Source organism: Vicia villosa, unplaced genomic scaffold, assembly GCF_029867415.1.
Source record: "Vicia villosa cultivar HV-30 ecotype Madison, WI unplaced genomic scaffold, Vvil1.0 ctg.002258F_1_1, whole genome shotgun sequence".
Lineage (NCBI taxonomy): Eukaryota > Viridiplantae > Streptophyta > Magnoliopsida > Fabales > Fabaceae > Vicia > Vicia villosa.
The window spans coordinates 16,723-38,631 of NW_026705878.1; the positions used below are offsets into that span (position 1 = coordinate 16,723).

Consider the following 21,909-nt stretch of genomic DNA (forward strand, 5'->3'; position numbering starts at 1 on the left):
CATTGAAAAACTTTTATGTAAAACTTTTAAAACATCCGTAGAATGCAGAAAAAAATAGAGACTTACAAATATTGTTTAAATTTAAAGAAACTCGAAATTTTATAGAAGATTTTGAAATGTTTATAAAAGTTAATCAAATTGGACATTTTCTTTAGTTAAAGAGAGATATATAATCATTTTCTTTATTAATAAGTTGATCAGACATTACAATTACAATGAAATCACAAGGACTAAACATGGACCGTCCAATTCAAGATACTTTTGTGTGCAACATTCTAAATAGTAACAATCTAACAAGAACACAAACACAGCATCATTGGACTATTGCAAGTAACATCAAAACACAAAAATCCAATAACATCATCATCAAACAGACCTTGCAAACTAAACTATACACTAGGAACCACATAATCAACCACCACCACACTTTCCAAATGCTCCTTAACCTTAACCAAACCTTCACCAGCATCCACGCTCTCCAACTCCTCCCGTCCTGCAAAAACCACAAGCGAAGCTATCGAGAACCCCTTCGCCCTCGCCGGAGATATATTTTCACCATAAGAAACATAACTAACTCCTCCATTACTCTCCTTAATACCTCGAATAGCCCGAAAAACCTCCTCCTTAACTTCACCGTCCTGCTCATTCTCTTCCTTGAGTTTCAAGAAACTCACCCAGAATGCAGTACCGGGCAAAGGATGTGGCGGGAGAGCAACCTCTCCGCCTATCCAGTCCACCACTAAAAGATCATCGCAGATAGGAAAAATAAAGCCTCTAACCGCATTTATATGTTTAGAGTGGACATTATATGTTTGTAGATCCTCTTCAGAATCATAACGACTATGGAACAAGTGAGTGTAACGAAGATCTGAAATAGGTATCGTTGTTGAGATACTTTCGTTGTTGGTTAGGATTGGTCCTAGAGTAAGGTGACGAACTTGTTCAAGTGTAACTAAGGATTGCATCTCGTTGATCATGGCGTTCACTCTTGAGGATTCTGTGTTTTCTTTGACTTTTATGAGAACTATGTGTTCTATCCCTTGGGAATGAGGCGTGGAAGATGAAGATGTTTTTATTGAAGTTCGGGATTTGGACGGTGGAGATTGATGATAGGGTTTGAAGGATGGAGAGAGGTTTCTTGGTTGTTTGGATGGTGAGAATGGGAGGGAAAGAGATGGACATGTTCTTAGACTCAGCATGGTGATGAATTGTGATATAGTGATAGAGAAAAAGAAAAGAATTGAAGAAGCCAAAGAGTGTTTTTTTTTACAGTAATGTGTGTGGGTTTTATATAGTTAAATTTTGTTCATGGTTTTTAGTGTCCACATTTTTATGTTGGTCGGTGGTCCAGATAAGATATTTTATTTCATTTTGTTTCCACGTTCTGCACATGTGAATTCACATGGGACGAGTAAGTTATCATTTTACTTGTAGCAAAATCAACTTGACTCTTCCATTCCTCTCTTCCAATCAGTTAGTGACCATCTACTACCTACTTCCTAGATGTGAAGCAGATCTGGCTCCATTCAGTCATTGACTCTAATTTCTATACTTATTTACAAGTCTTTTTTTACATAATTAATATTATACTGAAATAGCATGCAAAATAAATTTATTTAAAAATTATATTTATTATTTTAGGAGACACAATATTGTTATGCATGAACCTTTACATTCTCAGTAAAAGATCAATTGTTTTTTATGTTAGAAAATCAAAAGTGTCAAAAAAAATAATATAAAAATATGTTGATTATCGGAACACACTTTCTCATCTTTGACCACTTTACTTGAAGCGATTTTGAGAGTTGTCTGCCCAGCAATAAAACCTCTGGTCCTCAGTCATTAGTGGAAAACTCAGTCAAGTCTATACGTGCATGTTTCCCTCTTTCCCACTCGTACACCATAACATCAGCTGGTCTAAGTGTCAATTTCCCCTCATATGAGTAAGTTAAGAAATTTACATGTGTCTTTTCTTCACAGATACCCCGACACTCATAAATATATCAAATAAGACGTGTTCTCTAAAAGTATTCAAACATGCCTTGCGGAAAACAGGGAAAACCTCATCAACAGGAAATAAAGGGATCAAATTCAGTATTTAAGAATTGTACGTGTAAGACCCATAGAAGTACAAAAGTATGAATTAGAATTAGAGAATATTAAATAGTATTATGCTATTTTATTTTATTGATTTTTTATATAATTGTCTATAAATTTGAGACCATGACGAAGTACTACCAAAACTCTATTAATATTAGCATCACGTTATTATAGTTTTAATTATTCATGCAAAATATTTTTATTTTGTCAACATTAAAATAGGAGTTTTACAAACTGACCGGTTGAAGCGATTCGACACCGTGTGAAAAATTAGCGGGCGAAATATTTTCAGTTTTGAATTGTACCAGACTATTTTATTAGTCTATGTTGCGTGTAGATCGTGTTGGTAAGGTCGTTGTATTTTTTCGACGCCATTTATGGTTATAATTTTACCTGTCCGAGCCTGTTTAATCGGGTATTTTTATTTTTGATGTTGATCATTTTCAATCTGTTTTATTAAACTTCGTTTCGTGTAAATTATTTTAATATTTTTATTTTTATTTTCCGGTCTCTTTTTCTACATTTTTACTTAGTTTTAAAATATTCTTCTTTTCATTTCATATAGTTTACTTTAAATCTTGAAGCTCAAGTTACTCAAATTCTACACGTTTGGCATTAGTGATTAAATTAATAGTTTAATTTTTAGAAACTAAAAATATCATGATATTTTCTATCTAATAATTCTGACTTAGGCATGTGAGAGAGATCTAATGGTTAGGGTGCATGCTTATCTTCAACACTATTTTATCCAATGGTTAGGGTGCATGCTTATCTAGGCTAGAGCCTATAAATACATATCATTAGATAAACCATAAGTCACACAACACACAATTTTCACTCTCTATGTGTGCAGAACAACAATATTAAACAATCTTTCACATTCTCTCTTCTCTTCTACACCATTTAAATCAATTTGAAAGCTCACAAACAAAACTTGATATAATTTCTTTCTTTTCATTTAGTGAATACTTTATCTCACCTATTGAGTCTCAACTTTTGTTTTAAGTGAACCTAATTCTAAGTTTATTTAATCTATAAATTTGGAGCATACTAGTTTAAAGAAATAATATGTACGGTTGTATATTAATCTAAATTTTTTAATATTTATATTATGATTGAATAATAATATCATTTTCCTTTACTTGATATAAGATCATGTTAACAGATAAATTCAGAAACAAGTTATTCCGAATTTTTTTAAAATCTGAAAGGGGGTATATTCAAAGTTATCTGATATCTAGTGTTTATCAATACTATAACTATTGTTCAAAGTTAAAAGAAAATCACTTTAGTTCTATACCATTTCAAATAAATATTATAGTTGGTATGGATTCAATTTAAATATAGGAAATAATAATATTTAAGAACTTTTAAAGTTAGAATAATTTTTTCTAAACTAAAATATGAAATACCAATTGTTATTATAATTTCTAGCCTATTCACTAAAGTTTTAAATTTGGTTAGAATTAATTTGGTAAATCCAAAAGAATGATGTAATCAAATAAATGGAATTCAATTTAATTATGCACACACAATGACTGTATGGCTATTTTGGAAATCAAATCGATATATGATTATGTATTAAAAGTTATTATTTTATTGATTAATTTGGCTTTCATAAATTAAAGGTTAATATTAGGTTATGAGTTAATTTTAAAATTCAAAATATTTATTCTCATCGGGTATTATATATTTTTCTTTTTTTGGTTTTAAACCACCGATTTAGTCCGGTTCGGGGGCGAGTTCTGGATCGGGTATTATATCTTACTATGTTACGAAAATGATTTTATGGTTATAATTGAAATAATTGGCATGATTGAATCATCAAAATAACAAAATAATAATGTTGTTTTTATTCACAAATATAATTTTATTTTTGAAGTACATTAGTTCTCAAGATTCTCTTATGTATTTGTGGTGTCGTTTTTTTTACCTCCCCGTTTCACTTGGGAGGACGGCACGCTAGACCCTTCACGCGGAATTCGGAAGGAGAATGTGCCCGTTGCGGGATGAATTTTGTTTCAGTTCTTCCTATGATATCACACGAACTTTTTAATTATCCTACGAGGAGGAAAGGGGAAAAAGATCTCAAATAAACCCTAGGAGTTTGCTAAGTGTGGGGATTCACCTAGACTAGAAATTCTGGAGTCCGGGAGGTCGGTTATACATAGGGAATATTTTAAGCACCCTACATATCCGTAGTACTCTACGGGAACCTTCTATGTGTCTATGTGTTTGTGTTTGTTGCTTATTGATTGGGAAAGTTTCTCCTTTGTATTAGGAGAAGGAATTGAATTGAATTAAAAGAAAGACTGACAGACTGACTATTTTTGGTTTTTTATTAGCACGCTGAGATTCCTTGTGAACCTCATGCCTACATATCCCTAATGGAAGTTAGAGCTTTTTGTAGTTCGGGGAACTAATTAGGGAAATTAATTGTTTTTGGTGCCTTGCTTGAAGCTCAAGGTTGAAGCTTGAATTAAATCTCTGTTTACAGTAAAGAGACATGAAATCATCTTTACAGAGAGGTATTTCTACTATTCCACCACAAACATTTTTAAAGTGACAGAAAAGTTGAAATTTGTTTCATTAAGAGAGGGAGCCTACTTGGTTGATCAAGTATGACAGCCACATGCCTCTTGAATGAAAGAATCTCGACCAAATTAGGGAAAGTTGTACAAGTCTGGGATGTAGCCAGAGCATGCCTTTCATGAGTCGTAAATGGGAGAATGTTTGAAATGATTGTTTGTTTGAAATGATTGTTTGTTTGTGGTGAGATAGGAGAAATACCTACCTATGAAGATGAGCTATGTCTATCTACTGTTTGAAAGATTTGATTTTTGGCTGGCTTGTATGAGGCCCAAGCTTGAGGCTTTTTAATTGATTAATTATTTTATTGACTCTGGGAGATGACTCCACTGGGAGTTGACTTAAACTAAAGAGTTTTGTGTTCTGTACAAAGCCCAGAATTGAGGCTGACTCTACCTAGGGAGACTCTATTATCTGCCTTGTACAAAGCCCAAGGTTGTGGCTGACTCTTAATTGGGGAAATATTATTTTCTGCCTTGTATGAAGCCCAAGGTTGTGGCTGACTCTTACTAGGGAAGACATTGTTTTCTCCCTTGTATGAAGCCCAAGGTTGTGGCTGACTATTGAGGAAACTGAGTATGGATGACTCTATGGGGAAAAGATCCTGAAGGTTAGGAATCTTTTGACACAGGGAATGTGATTTTATCTGCCTTGTACAAAGCTCAATGTTGTAGCTACTTGATGGTGAAGGACTCACTGGGGAGACTCTATTATATGCCTTGTACAAAGCCCAAGGTTGTGGCTGACTCTGGATAGGGGGATACCTATGAGTAGGGTTTTGACTCTAAGGGGAGTATGTGCCTTGTACGAAGCCCAAGGTTGAGGCTGACTTTTTAAAGAAAGATCTATCAGTGTGGAATCTTTGACTCAGAGGGGATTTTGACTTTGTTGAGGATTATCCTAAGGGTTGACCCTACTGAGGGTTGTTCTTCTGTTAAGCAGGAATTGATGAATGAAAGGCCCAGGTTTGAAGATGGACTCTTACTGGGGAATTTGTTTGAGTGGTTGACCTAAAGTAGACTCTACCGGGGAATTGGTTTTTATTGACTGAGACTGACCTTAAGTGAGATTTATCTTTTAAAAGTTTAAGTCTTTGGAAGCTAACCCTTTCCAGGGAATTATGACTTTAGAGGACTGATTTTGGAGGCTAACCCTTTCCAGGGGTTTTTACTCTGCTGGAGAGTTTATCTTTTGAAAGTTTTAATTTTTGGAAGCTAACCCTTTCCAGGGAATTTGGATTTAAAGGAGTGATTTTGGAGGCTGACCCTTTCCAGGGGTTTTTGTTAAAATGAATGAATGAATGGAGGCTGACCCTTTCCAGGGGATTTTTGTTAAAATGAAGGAATGAATGGAGGCTGACCCTTTCCAGGGGATTTTTGATGATGGCAGAATGATTATCTATTTGAGACTTCTTGTTTAAAGCCCAAGATTAAGGCTGACACTGACTGAGGATCCTAGACTCTGCTAAGGAAGAAAATTAATGAAGATAAGGGTGACAAAGACTGTCCATGTCTCTCATTCCAAAAGGTGAACTCAATATGAGATTGAGACATTCTTAGCTTGTTTAAAGTCTGGTTTGAAGAGTGGAAGAACTCACCAGGATAGGCTAAAAGGTGAGTAAAGACCTGTTCCTATGTTTATAAGAAACCTGATGGGTCCTTGTATACAAGCTCAAGAGGAAGCTGGGAATGCTTTTAAGAAGCCTGTGGATCCTTGTACAAAGCCCAAGAGGAGGCTAATTGAGGGTCATCGAGAGTCCTTGTTATAGCACAAGAGAAAGCTATGTGGTTTTGAACTTATTTTGGTTCTAAGCAAATGGGTAAGAGGTTTCACCGGGAATAATTCCTCTTGGGTGGATGTATCCTAGTTTGGGTTCTAAGGCTTTTTTCAAGATGTTTCACCGGGAATAATTCATCTTGAGGGTTTGAACTAAAGATCTCTAATTAGGAAAGAGCCTTCACCGGGAAGACATTCTCAATCCTAGGCCAAAGTCCTATAATATATATATATATATATATATATATATATATATAGTTTAACTGTCCTAAGGTTGCACTCAGACGTAGTTCTAAACAATATATAAACAGTTTATATTTGACAGTAATTTAAATGAAGACTGTAAATTGAAAGCTATAAAGCCTAACCTGGTGTGGAGTGAAGGCCTATGAAGATGTATGTACAAAGCCTTACCAGCAGTTGATTGTTTATTCATAACAGTTGAATATTTATTATAAACAGTTAAAGGTTTTTGAAAACAGAAGAAGTGGAGATGGACATAGGTCACATAGGTATCTGAAGAGTTTCACCGGGAATAATTCCCTTCAAATACCAGAAGAATGTTTTGAAAACAGAAAGAAGATTTTATAAATATAGTTTTTGAAAATTGACAGAAAATCAACTTAATTAGAGTAAATACAAAGTCTATACCTGATTAAGACCTAAATAATTAGGGTTTTATCACAAAGATATTTATAAGAGATTAGATTTTGAAAACCAAGTGAAAATTATATTTTTAAAGTATTAAAACATACTTAAAGATATGTGATTTTAAACCTAATTAAAACATATTTAAAATAATATATTTTTTATGATTTTTTGGTATATTCTAAAAATAGATATATTAAATAAGAAGTGTGTGAAAAATAAAGTGAAAATAACTTAATTTGATAGGTGAATTAATTGTGTGAAGTTGTGAAGAAAATAAAGGAAATTAGTGATAAAAAAAATAGGTTTGTCTCCACCAAGGCTTGAACCCACGCCCTTATGGTCACACATTCAAAATAATACCACTAGGCCCAGCCTCAGTTGGTGACTATAACACGCGCGCAGTTGGTTTTGTTTCAAAATGAGTTAGAAATGTTTGAAAAATAAAAGAATTAAAAAGTTTGGGGCGAGGGGGATTCGAACCCCAGACTAGAGGCATGAGGAGACTAAGAGCGCATGTGAGGCCACTAGGGCAAACGATGAATTCGTTTATAAAACGCATACCATTCAAAATAAAATAAACTCTGCCCTTGGATTTGAATTTTGCGCGCCACAGCCATGGTCGTCTTCAACCTCAAGCTTGAAGATTTTGAATTTTCTAACTTGCTCAATTCTCAACCAAACAAGGCGATAAATGGATGATGATAGAGGTTTTTTAATCCTCTGATGATGCATAATGAAATGGTATTGAGTTTTATCACAAAGAGTGCATAAATTAAAGAGGTGGAGTTCAAAAACTTACCTCTGAAACTGAAGGTCGTGATGATGATGGAGAGCTTCTGGCTTTGAGTGAATGATTGCAAAAGCTTCCTGGGACCTTGTTGATGCTATCTGGGCACTTGGATCACTTTGAAAACCTCTGAACTGATCTGCCCGACCCCTCTTGCTTGAGCTTCAAGTAGGAATTGCGGATGATGATTCTGCACCTACAGATGAGCTGCGACCATCTGGATAGCTTCACTACACTTTAAGGAAAGTGTTTGAATGCTTGGACTTGATTGACACCCTCCAATTTGTTCTACAGAACTCCAACTGCTCGAGCTTCAAAATGAAAGTGACTATGGTGTTCTTGCACTTACAAAAGTGATCCAGGTGCTTGGATCACCTCTAATGAACCTCCTTGAGATGTTAGAAAGCTTACTTTCAAAAGAAAAGCTCTGGTTTGAAGAATTCGATTCTTCTTGCCAAAGAACTCTTGAAAACCATAAGCAAGAGGGAGAGAAAGAGAAAGCAAGAATTAGAGTTGCTTTGGTGTGAATTATATGGAGGATAGCACTTATATTTATAGGAAAAGAGCTCAGAGTAATTTGAGAGAGTGAGCTTGCTTAGTGAAGTAAGTTTGGTTTCTTAAGCATGAAGAAATTTCAAAGAATATCAAGATGTGATCATTGCATTTTCGAGCTAGCTCCCTATCCCTTGATCTCTTGTGATCTTAGGGAGCATTTCTGATGCAGAGTGTGATCCAATTGGTTGGTGAGAAGATTCCTTTGGTGATTCATCCATTTCCATAAATTTCCAAATGTAATCATTACATAATCACATGTTCTTGTTTTGGGAATATTCTCCAATCCTCATGCCATGGTGAAAATGAATGCATGGCATCTTTTCTTATGTGTTATGGGTCGTGTAGCATCCATTAGTGAAGTCATTTGCACAATTTTGCAAAGTTTCAAAATGGTACATGACCTACAATTTCACTTCATGAGGCCACATTTGAACAAGCATAACTCCTAGCTCAAAATGAATTTGGAGAAGGTTGAGCACAATTTGGAAAGCCCTTAACATGTGCTTAAATTCATTAGTTTGTGGTTTCTTCAGAATCATTTGGGAAATTTGTGAAAAATGGGCCTAAGGTTTGAAGAAAACTAGGTCAAAAACACTTAGAATTTTTCTAAGTTTTTATGACCTATAACTTCCAAAGCCTAAATCTCTCAAATGATTGATCTCTTGAAAAAAGTTGTTATGTAAGGAGTTGTTTTATTTGATGAGATCTACAACTTTCTTGTTGGAAGTTTTTTGAGTTGTGTAGGTGAAATTTTGAGATCCATGAACTAGGTCAAAAATGCACTAGTTTGACTTTTTGTTGACTTTTTGATCCTTGATGAATTTTCTTGATTTTCTTGACCTTCAAAAGTCATGTTTTGACGAAGAATCCCAAAAGTCAGAGGTGATCTTGTATAGTTGACTTTTTCTTGATGAAGTGAAATCTTGGGCTTTTGTGATGAATCAAACTCTCCTCCTCAAATGAGTGATGAGAATGGATTATGTTGAGGTAATAGAAATTCTTGAGTCATGTTTTGAGTTTTGGATCCATGTCCTGATTAAAAGTCAACTATCCAGGTGAATTAGGTCTGAAACCCTAATTTTCGACCAGATGAAATTGGTGACTGTAGATCTTGAATTGAAGTACAATGCCCAATGGATGTTGTCATATGGATCATTTGAAGATAATTGAAGCCTTTGAGTGATGCCCTGGAGCCTTTTAGGATTTCCCAAATGTGGTCCCTGATTGCAGTCCTTGGTGGGCTCAAAACCCTAGATTGGTGAACTAAGCAAACCTGAGTCTTGATGACTGGTGTCTAATCAATCATAGGTAAATGAATTAATCATTCGAGTCATGTGATTGTATTAGAGGTCATTCTCTTGTTGATTAATCCTTTGCCCGAGCTCTTTTGTCTTTGAACATCCTCGATTAAGTATCAGATGAATAGGTGACTGCTCTGAGTACCTATCTTGAGTTTGATGAGATGTTTGGAGGTATGACATCTCAGGGGGGGTCAAAATTAGGGTATGACAGTATCCTATTTTAATTAAGTGGTTTATTAAATTGTCCTTATATTATTAATATTGTAATATTATTTTATTTATTATGAGTTGAAACTAATTACGTTTTAGAAGCTATCAATATTGTCTTGATAAATTATAATTTTGAGTTAATATTGGTTAGAGATTTTAAATTTTAAATTTTAAATACTATTTTTTTTGTTAATCACAAATGAATAACTAAATTTAATTCTTTAGTTTCCAATCAAATCCTTATTTAAAGATGATTTTAAAAATATAATCATTATTTTTTAATAATTTCAAACAAAGTAGTAGGCAAATAATGATTATGACAATATCATAATACTATTTTAAACTGGTGAGTTATGAACTTTTTGCATTAATATTTTATTATTCTTTTAAGAGAAAAATTCATTTTCTATTTGAAAAGATATATTCTTAATATAAAATGTTTAGGTTAGAAAATCGGAAATAAAACCTAAACCTAATTGATTAAGTAAGTGGCCAAGGTAAATCCCTCATTATGGATACAGTTGGGTTTGTATTGACTTAATTAAGTTGTATATTTTAAAAGGTTGAAAGGGTAAACTAGATAGGAGACCTCGTCGAGAGAGACAAATCGTTCTCATATAGCGTAAGTTGAATATGTTGGAAGCTTACTAAGGTAAGGGCACTTTCTAACGATATTATATGTGATTGAATGCATATGTGTTGGTATGAATGATGGTGTGCCCAATTGGGGGGTTTTGTAGTGTGCCCAATTATGAAATATTTGTTTAAGCGGTGATGCTAAACTTGTGAACATACTTTCATATGATTCGTTGAATATATGAATTGACTTGTGGTTATGATTACATATGTGAAGATTATGTAAGTTGTTGCATTAGTATATGTAGAGAAAGTGTATACTCATGCATATCATAGTTGCGTGTATGTCGAGTGGACTGCACCGGGTGAGGACTCTAGTGAATTGAGCCCACCTAATCCTGCAGGATTTTATTGAGTCGGTGTTAGTGAGGAATACTGCACTTTTAGTGGAAAGGGGCCACGACTCTCTGCGGAGAGGTAAAATTCCGAAATTCATGCATGTGAGGAACCCGGTTAGGGGGATCACACCCATGTAGAGTCTGCATTAGGATATTTGTGCCTTACTTTATTTGTTGAAATAAATATTGTGACTGTTGTATATCATGTATTACTTGCATGTGTTTATTCTTTCGTATATGCTATTTTTAGATCGTGACTCTCTACTATTATTATTGAATGGGCTGAATGCCCCCAGGCTATTAGGAATCGTAATATTTAGGTTATCCAAGTGTCGTGAAGACTTGCAAGATGTGAATTTCTTTGGCAATCAAAATTATCAAGATTGAACGTCATAGTGAGACATTTGTACTAAGTCATCCTTGGCTTGGAATTCAAGATCAGCTTAGGGGTTGTCGTTGAAGTCATTGTTTACTCTTCCTTATTGTTTTCTCTGTAACTTGTATTATGATCATTGTATTATAAAACTTTACTCTGATTTATTTTAAAGATGGTCATAGTTGTTTTATTTCAAAAACTTTGTTGTTTTAAAAAGAAAAAAAAACACACTGTCGCTGTTAAAAATTGGGGTGTTACAGTATGGTACTCTACCAAGGTCATATGTTGGACTAGACCATCAATAGGAATAACAAGGAGAAAACCTTGAGCATGTGTTGTTGGTCGAGAATATGGTGTGAGAAAACAATTTAGAGGGAAGTAAATAGACTTTTTAAAAATAAGCTTCAACCAAATTTTCAAAAATGAATTATCGAAGGTTTCAAAGTTGTGCGCTGAAATGTTCATAGCGAAATAAAGTGAGTTATACTTGTTTAAAAATTATTTCACGTAAGCACTTAATCAATCTTCAAATATCACAAATGATCTAATGATGATACATAAAGTATTCAATTGATACCAATTATATGTTTCACGAGAAGTGATTATACAATGATTAAATGTGCGAATTCTAAACTCAACAAGTTTCGCAGATTTTAATCACCACGAAAGCTCGATTAGGTGCCAATCCTAAGAAAACCTAATCTTAAGCAATAAATTGCTACCAATCGAATAAACGATAAACTACTTTAAGAATTGAAAACCTAGACTTGCAAAATACTACGAAATGTAAATGCAAAAGTAAGAGAGAGAGAGAGAGAGAGAAGTTTGGTTCTACATATACAATCCTTAAGTTTTGATTATAACAAAGTATAGAGAATAATTTTGTACACTAATGGTTTCATCAAGTGTACAGAATCTTAAGATAATGAAAGCAGACTCTGGACAAAGAGACTTTGGACTTTGGATATCATCACATTCTAAAATAAAGTTAAAATATAAAGAAGCGTTCATCTGATAGTCAATCATTTGGATAACCAAGACAATACCTCTGCAACAATCAATCTAGACTTAATCTGATAACTCAAGCCTCATTTTCACTAGACTCTGAAGTCTAATCTTCTAGGCTTTGAACTCTGATCGAGCTATAAATCATCTCAAATACGAAGCCAATGATGCAGAGACTAATTATTGAAAGAATATTCCCGGAGATAGTACATTCAAGCGGAAAAATAAAATGTTCCTTAAAAGGAAAAATATGTTGAAAATCTTAAGGAATGTAGTACCAACTAATCTCCACATTTCATAGCTCAACCTCGTATCATTATTACATCTGTGAAATTGAAGAAGTTTCTAATTCCATCCTCCAACGGTACTATTCATCATCTATTTAAAGAGGACATGAATTTTGAAGAGAGTGAACAACGAGAGAAATAATAATTACAACACTCACTACACTTAGAGCTATTTCATGTATATTTTCTTAAGTGTAAATTCTGAAATTCACTTTGTGTATCTGCTTGTTTAGAAGCATTCTTGTAAACACATAATCTTCGTATTTTAACTTTGGTTAAACTCCTTGAGGGACTAAGCTTAGCCTGTAACCTCGAGAAGTCATTGACAATTGGTTTTTAAGTTTGTAATTTTAACTTTGGTTAAATTCCTTGAGGGCATGAGTTTAGTCTCTAGCCTCGAGAAGTCATTAACAATTGGTCTTTGAGTTTGTAATATGTTTGATTAGTGGATTAAGTCCTTGTGAGAAGGCGAAATCACTCTGACGAGTGGACTAGATTAACTTAGTCAAGAGTGAACTAGTATAAAATCATTGTGTATTTTTTATCATTGTTGTTCATATTTTTGGCTTGCCAAAACGTTGTCATATATGAAACCCAATTCAAACTCCCATTTCTTGTGTTTCTTGAATCTTCAGTTGACATCAGAGCTCTGATTTTGGTATTAACTGTAATTCATCAAACACTTAATAGTGTTAGATAAAGTTTTGTTTTTCAAACATGGTATGACATCTACCAACTACAATGATAAAAATCATTACTCTGTTAAATCTCCAATCTTTGATGGAGAAAAGTTTGACTATTGAAAAGATAGAATCAAAATTTTCTTCCTCGGATATGATGAAGATCTGTGGGATATGGTAATGGATGGTTACACACATCATGTAGATTCAAATGGTGAAAAGCTTAAACATTATGAATGATTAGAAAAGTAAGGACAACCAGAATCATCACAGATCCAAAATAATCTTACTGAATGTCATTTCTTATATTGAGTATGAGAAAATTACAAATAGAAACTCGGTTACGTCTATATTTGATTATTTGACGCTGACTCATGAAGGAAATGAGCAACTAAAAGAAACCAAGCTTTGGCATTGATCTAGTAATATGAAGCTTTCAAGATGAAAAAAGATGAAATTATTAAGGGTATGTTCTCAAGGTTTGAAATCAGATTTCTATTCACACCCTTGTTGTTAATCGTACAACTCTTTTCATTTTCAACGCAAAATACATCTTATTGAAATTGGTGGCTATTCACACCCTCTTTTCACTATTATAAAACAAATTTGTTTTTTATTCATTAAATAATTATTGTATTTTGGTTATATGTTGATTAGATATATACATTATTTGAACCAATCATTAGTTGGTCCAGTAGTGATTGATGATGGATTTGATAGGGAAAATCATGGTTTAATCCCTTGTAACTGTAACATTCCAATTCTACCCATCGAATATTAATAAAATCAGAATGCGGAAAATTTAATCATACAAGGAATGTCACATTTACTTCACATAAGCAACATACATTAATCATAATTATGCAGATACATAGCACTTAGAACCTGGATGAACTTATAGCAACATATTTTAATTCAATTAATCAACTAAATAGCGGAAGCATAATTTCACAACGGTAACAACATCACATCTTTTATTCACTGAAAACACTTTGCAACTATTAATATTATTCAACTTCAATTCGCTTAACATATTTATTCGACTAAACAACTTCAAAATCAACATGATAATTCATAATTCAACTTAAGGTAATAACAACATTTAAACATAACAACAATCGTCCATCCCCCGACCCTCTTGACTTATTATAGAGCAACATGAAGACTTCAAAAATTAACTTCAAACTTCCACAATTATACTTGAGTACCTGCTCATTTCCCATGGTAGGGGAAACATCAACAGAAGGGGTGGGATATCTAAAAATATAATACGATGTATGATAAAAAGTATAATAAAAATCAGATCGTATAATTTACCACTTCACAACTTTCAAACAACAATTATAACAACAAATATAATAACAAATAGCAACGAAAATTATAACAATAGCTATAATAGCAATTAGCAACAACAATTATAATAATATTTATAATAACCATTACACATCTTTCCAACATTACTTGTCACAACAAATCGTTGGCATAATTTTACACTAAGTCGTCAACAAAGTATTACAACAAAATCATCAATTTAATACAACACTTATCCATCATCACAACAACAATTAATCAACTCGAAATGCGATTCATAATAATGCATATGTATGTGGTACCAATTGGAGTAAAACTCCCAACTTAAACATTTGTCATTCAGGCCATCGTCACTTTTGCCAGTTTCAGACTTAAAGATTTGCAATTTTCAGGCCGTCGTGTTTTCCATAATTTTCAGGTCGTCGTGTTTGCCATAATTTTCAGGCTATCGTGTTTGCCATAATTTCCAGGCCGTCATGTCATAATTTTCAGACATGCATTATGCAATGGATGCGACTCAATGAATGCAAACATCACCTACAACACAACAAAAATCTCATCACAAGGCATACGCCTATATCACTGTTATTACCAATTATTAGAGGTAATCATCATCACAAAAGGCATAAGCCTATATCATCAATACAACACTGGCCATAGGCCTACAACATCATCATCGTATCAACAGCATAATCATAACGATAATATAATCATAATCACATCACCAACATCACAATATCAACAACGTATTATTACAACAACATAACAACTATACCAACATCAGCATAGAATAATTTTCAACAATAGATTCATTGGCAGTAGAACAATTTCAGAAATTTCAAAAACAGCCACCAGAAACAATCACACACCGCAAAAATTTTACACAACCACAAACACAGACGATTATACAAACCCAATCTCTCATACAATTCATCATAAATTCCATTATAGAGTCATAACCTCACCCTTACCTTAGATTGGAGATTACTCTATAATTCTACCGATCGAAGCCGTCTAGCCTTAGCTTCTAACCCTTGCCTCTTTTAATCAGAATCAAAAGCTGAAAATTTTCCCAAAAATGCAGCTACAGTGTGATGATGATATCTCGCAACTCAGACCTTATTTTGAAGATCCCAACGGTCAAAAGTTAAATATAGGTGTTGCGAACCTACCCTAAAATTTGGCCACAATCCAACGGTTAACGAATCGGGGATCTTCGATTTAGTGAGATTGCTGCAATACAAACGGGATGTGTTTCTCTCCTATTTTATCTCTTCTCTACAACTTCTCATTACGAATTCTCCAAGACTTTTTTCCTTCTAATTAACCTAATCCCTATCTTAACCTAATTTCATTAAACCTATTGGGCCTAACATTCTCACCCCACCTTTTACTACCCCCATCACTTAATTAAGTTCATATAATAAATCTAGTATTTCTTCAATACTATTTCTACAACTTAATCAATTTATTAATCGGCTAATTAATCATAACAACCCATGTCAACAATTCTCAACACTCCACAAATTCAACAATTAAATTTGAAATAATTTGAAAATATTTAATTAAATAATTAATTAAATATCGGGTGTTACAACTCCCCCCCCACTTAGAATATTTTCGTCCTCGAAAATCCACTCGATACTACCACTTTTACCGCGATTTTCGCATCCAATTCTCTGATTCCCCAAATAGCATTTGGTAACACGTCGATCACTATTTCCTCGACCTAACAACGATTCATCATGATCTAAATCCAATACCTTCGCAAGATAATTGTTTATAATGTATCAATCACTTCAACAATATCGTGACATATCAACTTTTAAAGTAGTAACTACCATAACACACTCATACTTGAATATACAACATCATACTATCATCTTAATAACATTGTCAACACCAAAATACACACGCAATTTCATTCCCATATGTCAATTACCAACGAAATACTAACAACTCTATTTACATCGTCGTATCACTCGTGTAATGACATCAATATAGCCAACATAATCAACTTCGTCATATTATGTAGTATTATTCCTCATTTATAGTATCCAACAACAACATCACGACAACAGGAACAAAACTACTATCACGTCAATCTAGTAGTATAACTTAACTAATAACCACATAACTCACCATTAACCAGCAACCATAATAATATCCTTATAAAATCAGCAAACATCTATTAGTAAACATAGTGTTATGGCACAACATTCCTATATCAACAATCCACCAAATCAAATGTGTAGATAAAGACATATCATTCCCATAGGCTCCTGAGATTCTTAATCCCTCACTTTTAAAGAATCGTACGTGCATAGCAATTGCGCAACTCTGATTATCCAACTTAAGTCACTGTTAGATACGTCTTACTCTTTCATATCCACTTCTTCATAAGTTTACACAACATGGTGAGCGATTATCCTCACGGTTTAGTATCCATCACTTACCTACTATTAAAATAATAAGACAAGCTCATCCTATGTATATGACTCCGTCTACTACCAACAAGATATTAAGAGTGATCAATTCCTCAATTTGTCAATAGATAGTCGACAACCATATTTAAGCGTAAACCGTCGTTACTACGTAATAGCGTCCTTTCCGAGTTTGCACTCAACTCATTAACAACGTCATAATCCAATAATTTCACTTAGAGTTTTACAACTCTCACAACTTCCTTCTCCTTCGATCTCGTCGATAAGATACTAATGTCTAAACATATTACCCGGTCTTCTCATTTATCACTTAGCATTACACAATTGTTAATTATTCTCCAACTCTAGAGTTATTAATATGCTCGTACATCACCATTCGTCTTATCCCAACCAAAGTCCTTATCTTCGCAAAAGACTGCAACAACATTCCTAACTCGTAGTTTTTCTCTAATTCCCATAACATCTTCCATAAGGTAGAATATAATTTCACCTCTTCATAGGCTCAAATGGTACATCAATCCGATACTCGAAACCCAAGATACAAATTTTCCAACGCAATTCGAAAATGCGAACATCGACGCCATGCGGAGACACTCTTTACGGTATCTCCAAAACTCCTCAAATGGTACACTTAATTCTTAAAACTTCTTCTCAACAAACCTTTTAATTACTCCTTCAATTCACTCAACTCTGACACTGACGTCCAACGCGACACCAACGCACAAGTCCGGTCCCAAGGACAAGCGTAACCGCAAATTCATCTCTTTCCAACACCATCTTGTAACAAATAATTCTATTACAGATTCTGGAACTATTTATAAAATAAATTTCATCTCGTTAGCTTTCTAACGCTTCAAACGGGACTCGAATCGAATGTCAAGAACTCAAGTTATGAATTTTTGAAGTTTCACAAAATTTCAGCAATTTCCTACGTTTTGCTTGCAAAAATTCCACTCCAAAACTCATTTTTCTTCAACTTAAACATATTCCAAACAACCCTTAACATATCTCCTCACTCCCAAAAATTTTATAACTCGAAAGACACATTCTTTCTCCGAAATTCACTTTCTGAAACACCAAGACAACAATCCTCTTTGCGAACTTGCAACTGAACCACATCCGAGGAGAAAAGCTTCTCCCCCACTTCGCTCAAACTATTCCTGCAACAACCAGAAAGCAACAAGTACTGATAGTGTTTCACAAACTTGTCTCATACATAGGAATAAACAACATTAGACAACTTGGCCGGACGAACAGACCTGCTCTGATACCATTAATGTAACACCCAAATTCTACTCATCGAATATTAATAAAATCAGAGTGCGAAAAATTTAATCATACAAGGGATGTCACATTTACATCACATAAGCAACATACATTAATCATAATAATGCAGATACATAACACTTAGAACCTGGATGAACTTATAGCAACATATTTTAATTCAATTAATCAACTAAACAGCGGAATCATAATTTCACAACGGTAAAAACATCACATCTTTTATTCACAGAAAACACTTCGCAACTATTAATATTATTCAACTTCAATTCGCTTAACATATTTATTCGACTAAACAACTTTAAAATCAACATGATAATTCATAATTCAACTTAAGGTAATAACAACATTTAAACATAATAACAATCGTCCATCCCCCGAGTGCTACGTATCAGAGCAAGACCCTCTTGACTTATTATAGAGCAACATGAAGACTTCATAAATTAACTTCAAACTTCCACAATTATACTTGATTACCTGCTCGGTTCCCATGGTAGGGGAAACATCAGCAGAAAGGGTGGGATATCTAACAATATAATACGATGTATGATAAATAGTATAATACAAACCAGATCGTATAATTTACCACTTCACAACTTTCAAACAACAATTATAACAACAAACATAATAACAAATAGCAACGAAAATTATAACAATATCTAAAATAGAAATTAGCAACAACAGTTATAATAATTGTTATAATAACCATTACACATCTTTCCAATAATACTTGTCACACCAAATCGTTGGCATAATTTTAGACTAAGTCATCAACAACGTATTACAACAAAATCATCAATTTAATACAACACTTATCCATCATCACAACAACATGATCAACAACAATTAGTCAACTCGAAATGCGACTCATAACAATGCATATGTATGTGGTACCAATTGGAGTAAAACTCCCAACTTAAATATTTGTCATTCAGGCCATCGTCACTTTTGCCATTTTCAGGCCAACTTAAACATTTGTCATTTTCAGGCCGTCGTGTTTGCCATAATTTTCAGGCCGCTGTGTTTGCCATAATTTTCAGGTTGTCGTGTTTGCCATAATTTTTAGGCCGTCGTGTTTGCCATAATTTCCAAACATGCATTATGCAATGGATGCGACTCAATGAATACAACAATCACATACAACACAACAAAAATCTCATTACAAGGCATACACATATATCAATGTTATTAACAATTATTAGAGGTAATCATCATCACAAAAGGCATAAGCCTATATCGTCACTACAACACTGGCCATAGGCCTACAACATCATCATCATATCAACAGCATAATCATAACGATAATATAATCATAATCTCATCACCAACATCACAATATCAACGACCTATTATTACAACAACATAACAACTTTACCAACATCAACATAGAACAATTTTCAACAATAGATTTATTGGCAGTATAACAATTTCAGCAATTCCAAAAACAACCACACACCGCAACAATTTTACACTACCACAAACAGAGGCGATTATACAAACCCAATCCCACATACAATTCATCATAAATTCCATTATAGAGTCAGAACCTCACTCTTACCTTGGATTAGAGATTACTCTATAATTTTACCGATCGAAGCCTTCTAGCCTTATCTTCTAACCCTTGCCTCTTTTAATCAGAATCAAAAGCTGAAAATTTTCCCAAATATGCAGCTATAGTGCGATGATGATATCTCACAACTCATACCTTATTTTGAAGATCCTAACGGTCAAAAGTTAGATATAGGTGTTGCGAACCTACCCTCAAAATTTGGCCATAATCCAACGGTTAACGAATCGGGGATCTTTGATTTTAAGAGATTGCTACAAGAAAAACGGGATTGTGTTTCTCTCCTATTTTATCTCTTCTCTACAACTTCCCATTACCAATTCTCCAAGACTTTTTCCCTTCTAATTAACCTAATCCCTATGTTAACCTAATTTCATTAAATCTATTGGGCCTAACATTCTCACCCTACCTTTTACTACCACCATCACTTAATTAAGTTCATATAATAAATCTAGTATTTCTTCAATATTATTTCTACAACTTAATCAATTAATTAATCGACTAATTAATCATAACAACCCATGTCAACAATTCTCAACACTCCACAAATTCAACAATTAAATTTGAAATAATTTGAAAGTATTTAATTAAATAATTAATTAAATACCGGGTGTTACAGTAACTGTGATCAGGAGTGGATGGAAACTACTTGATAATATAACTGACCCCTGAACCGAATTAATCGGTCTAGTAAACTGAATATTGGTGGTGAAAAAAAATATGGATTACTAATGTATTTATGCGGGTCTGATTTATATAAAAAGAGTTATAAAATTAAGTTAAATAATATTTATTTGAAAATTTTCACAATATTTGAATGACTTTTGTCTTATTTAATTTAATAAATTATAACTTCTTTTCGTAAGTCATTCAATTTTCTTGTTTTTTTTAGTTCAAACATGTTTATGTTAAATGACAATAACAAGGAACTTCAATATGATTTGAATACTCGCAACACTTGACACTTAACCTTCTTTCTATTACAATCATGTTTGAATAGTTATTGTATGTGTAGTTTTTAACTTACAAGCATGTGATGATAAACTCCCATACCTCTTTATGGAGAAATATATTTATTCTGAACTAGGCCTAGAGCTGGCCCACCATCGAACAGAATCCACCACACATCTCCATCAAGGATGGCCTAATACATTGACCTAATTCACTATAGCCAGTGGAAGTCACGTTCCACACGTGCTCTTCACCTGAGGAGCACATCGTCAATTGCCTCTTGAATCTTTCGCAGCAAGCAAGATGGTTTTGCCCTGTAACGGGAAACTTCGTCATGTCTCTGAGAATGTCAAAGCACTTGACCCTAAATGGTGAGCACGCGGTGCTCACCCCCATGTACACGTGGAAATCTTGGAACTCATCCATTATGGGTTTGGACTTACGGATCATAATGGAAACTATTGGCCTTGCAATGGGGGCTCACTATATATACCCTCCTCTGCAAGAGGGTCAGGTATTCACAATTTCTAACCCTAATCCTTGTGTATACAACCGATATTAACTTTGACATGGGAGTATTTGCAGGTACACCCCTCCTCTGTTGATTGCTTCCAGTCCACGAATATCGTCGACATCGTCTCTCTTTCTGATTTAGGTAAGATCAGTGGTTCTGTCTGTAGAAACATTGTTCCCCCGTTCTTCTTTCCCTGAAACTCAAGGACCAAAAGAAACTTTCCATAACAAAATATGGTCGGTCCTGGGGACAACCTCACCAACGGTAACATCGTCATCTCTTCTATCTGTGACCCTCATAACAGTGGCGAGACATCATTCATAGAAAAAGCCTCCCCCGCAAGTAGAGACCGAGAACCTGCCTCCCCCTTCTCCAACGATGTGGCTGACGACGCCATTCAAATCATTGAGATCCTCCACGGTTTGGATAAGACACCAGAGCAGTTTTAACTAATTCTAGTGCCGACTAATGCTAACCCAACTATGATGGCTTTGGTCGCAGCTCTCAACCCGTAGTTTTGCAACTTTCTAGAGGGAGAATCCTCCTACCT

At 34.1% G+C, this 21,909-nt stretch overlaps 1 protein-coding gene across 1 annotated transcript; it reads right to left on the reverse strand.

The window, feature by feature from the left end:
• Positions 1 to 389: 389 nt before the first annotated feature.
• LOC131638295 (stress-response A/B barrel domain-containing protein UP3-like) lies at positions 390 to 977 on the reverse strand. The gene has a single exon (XM_058908848.1). The coding sequence runs from the start codon at positions 975 to 977 to the stop codon at positions 390 to 392; it is 588 nt and encodes a 195-aa protein (XP_058764831.1).
• Between the last annotated feature and the right edge of the window lie 20,932 nt (positions 978 to 21,909).